At 42.2% G+C, this 1,545-nt stretch overlaps 1 protein-coding gene across 1 annotated transcript in view; it reads right to left on the reverse strand. All coding sequences in view use genetic code 11, as the record gives it.

Annotated features, from left to right (window-relative positions):
• EGR_05070 (Isocitrate dehydrogenase [NADP]) overlaps positions 1–1,545 on the reverse strand; it is a gene marked incomplete at both ends in the record, with an annotated part of 6,364 nt that overhangs the window by 3,775 nt on the left and 1,044 nt on the right. The window contains 3 exons of the mRNA XM_024494319.1: positions 397–548; positions 630–766; positions 1,337–1,480. Of these exons, the coding sequence (XP_024351268.1) occupies positions 397–548; positions 630–766; positions 1,337–1,480 (433 nt within the window). The remainder of the gene's footprint in view (positions 1–396; positions 549–629; positions 767–1,336; positions 1,481–1,545) is intronic.

Below are 1,545 nucleotides of genomic sequence, written 5' to 3' on the forward strand. Positions count from 1 at the left end.
CTTGGCTGTACTGGGAATTGTGCGAACATTTTGACCCTCCGTACTGGTCATCTCCGAACTACCCACGATTGCATTTAGGCCTGTTGGAGCTATCAGAAAACTTACACGGTCTACTGTTTGTGTTAACCTACTTTTTTATGACGATCATGCTTATTTAAGAGATCTTCATAACATAACTGAATCGGTCATGCAGCTGCCATTAGGAGTGTTTTGCGATTTGCAAAGGCCTTGACGTAACTTCGGTCACGGGAAACAGGTAATACCCACCTCTTCGTATTTAACTACGTGATCTGAACGCATTAAATTCGTACCTGAAGAAATGAAGGGACCTAAATCGTGGGCATAAATGCATCTCTGTAGATTTAGAATCAATTATAGCAAGCGACGATAACACACCTTGAGCAACCACATCACTTTGAACATCACCGTCGTAGTTTTTGCATGCCCAGACGAATCCTCCGGAGGATTTGAGCGCTTGTGCTACCATATCGTCAATGAGTCGGTGCTCGTACCAGATTCCGTTTGCCTCAAAGTCCCTGCGATACGTCCTAGAAACACGAACGCCAAAAGCTTTACCATTTCCCATCGAATACACTATTACCAACTAAGCAATTCGGCTTTGTTCTTACGATTCGTATATCTCCGCAAAAATGTCCTTAAATCGACCATCGTAACTCTTCAGAATTGTATTTTTTGTGCTCAGGTAAAGGGGCCACTTCTTTGCTAGTGCATAGTTGAAGCAGCTGTTGGCAAATCCTCGAATACTCTAACAACGAATCAAATAATGAAATGAATTTTGAAGCCGGAAACACTTATAATTTAAGTAGGAAAAGAACCAACTTCTCAACCAGCCATAAAACGAGTGCAGAAGTTTATCACCATCTGTTTGGTATTCGGGAAGACAAATAAGCAGCAGTTCCCTTTTTCACTTGTGACATGGATAAGAGCCTTTATTAGATTTGTGAAGTACTTTGCCAAATTTAAAGCCAATTACCCAAAATAATTCACTGAAGAGGAGCACTAACGCATCAGACAGCTATCAAAATCAAAATATGCTAGCATGACTCATTCAAACGCACACAAAGCCACGTCAATCAGCCGTTTGTATCCATAGGTTGTGTAACTCCTCCTCTGATTCGGCTCAGTGGTACGAGTAAGCTGGTGAAAGAAGTTGAGCTTTAGCACACCACGTGATGATGGCAAAGAAGAGAACACAAGGCAACAGCGGCAGGAAATTCCCCTCTGTGCAATAGCAGAAGCCCACAAATAATCCCATCCTAAATGACTCTTCAAGTCACAAACCACTAAAAATATTCTTCTAAGCTAAGCCACATACCTCGTCCGTATTGTACATCGCCAATCCAACGCCGCCGCCATTTTGGAAATCAAACACCTCAAGATTGATGGGTTTCCCACTCTTTGGCGTAAACCTCAATTCCAGCTTTCCTTCCTCAGGAATGACCAGATCTGTGGCTTGATACTACAGCACAGCAACAAACAAAAGATACAAAAAAGATCGAACGAGTGGTAGAAATACCAAGCTTT

The sequence above is a fragment of the Echinococcus granulosus genome (genome assembly GCF_000524195.1).
Source record: "Echinococcus granulosus chromosome Unknown EG_S00035, whole genome shotgun sequence".
Lineage (NCBI taxonomy): Eukaryota > Metazoa > Platyhelminthes > Cestoda > Cyclophyllidea > Taeniidae > Echinococcus > Echinococcus granulosus.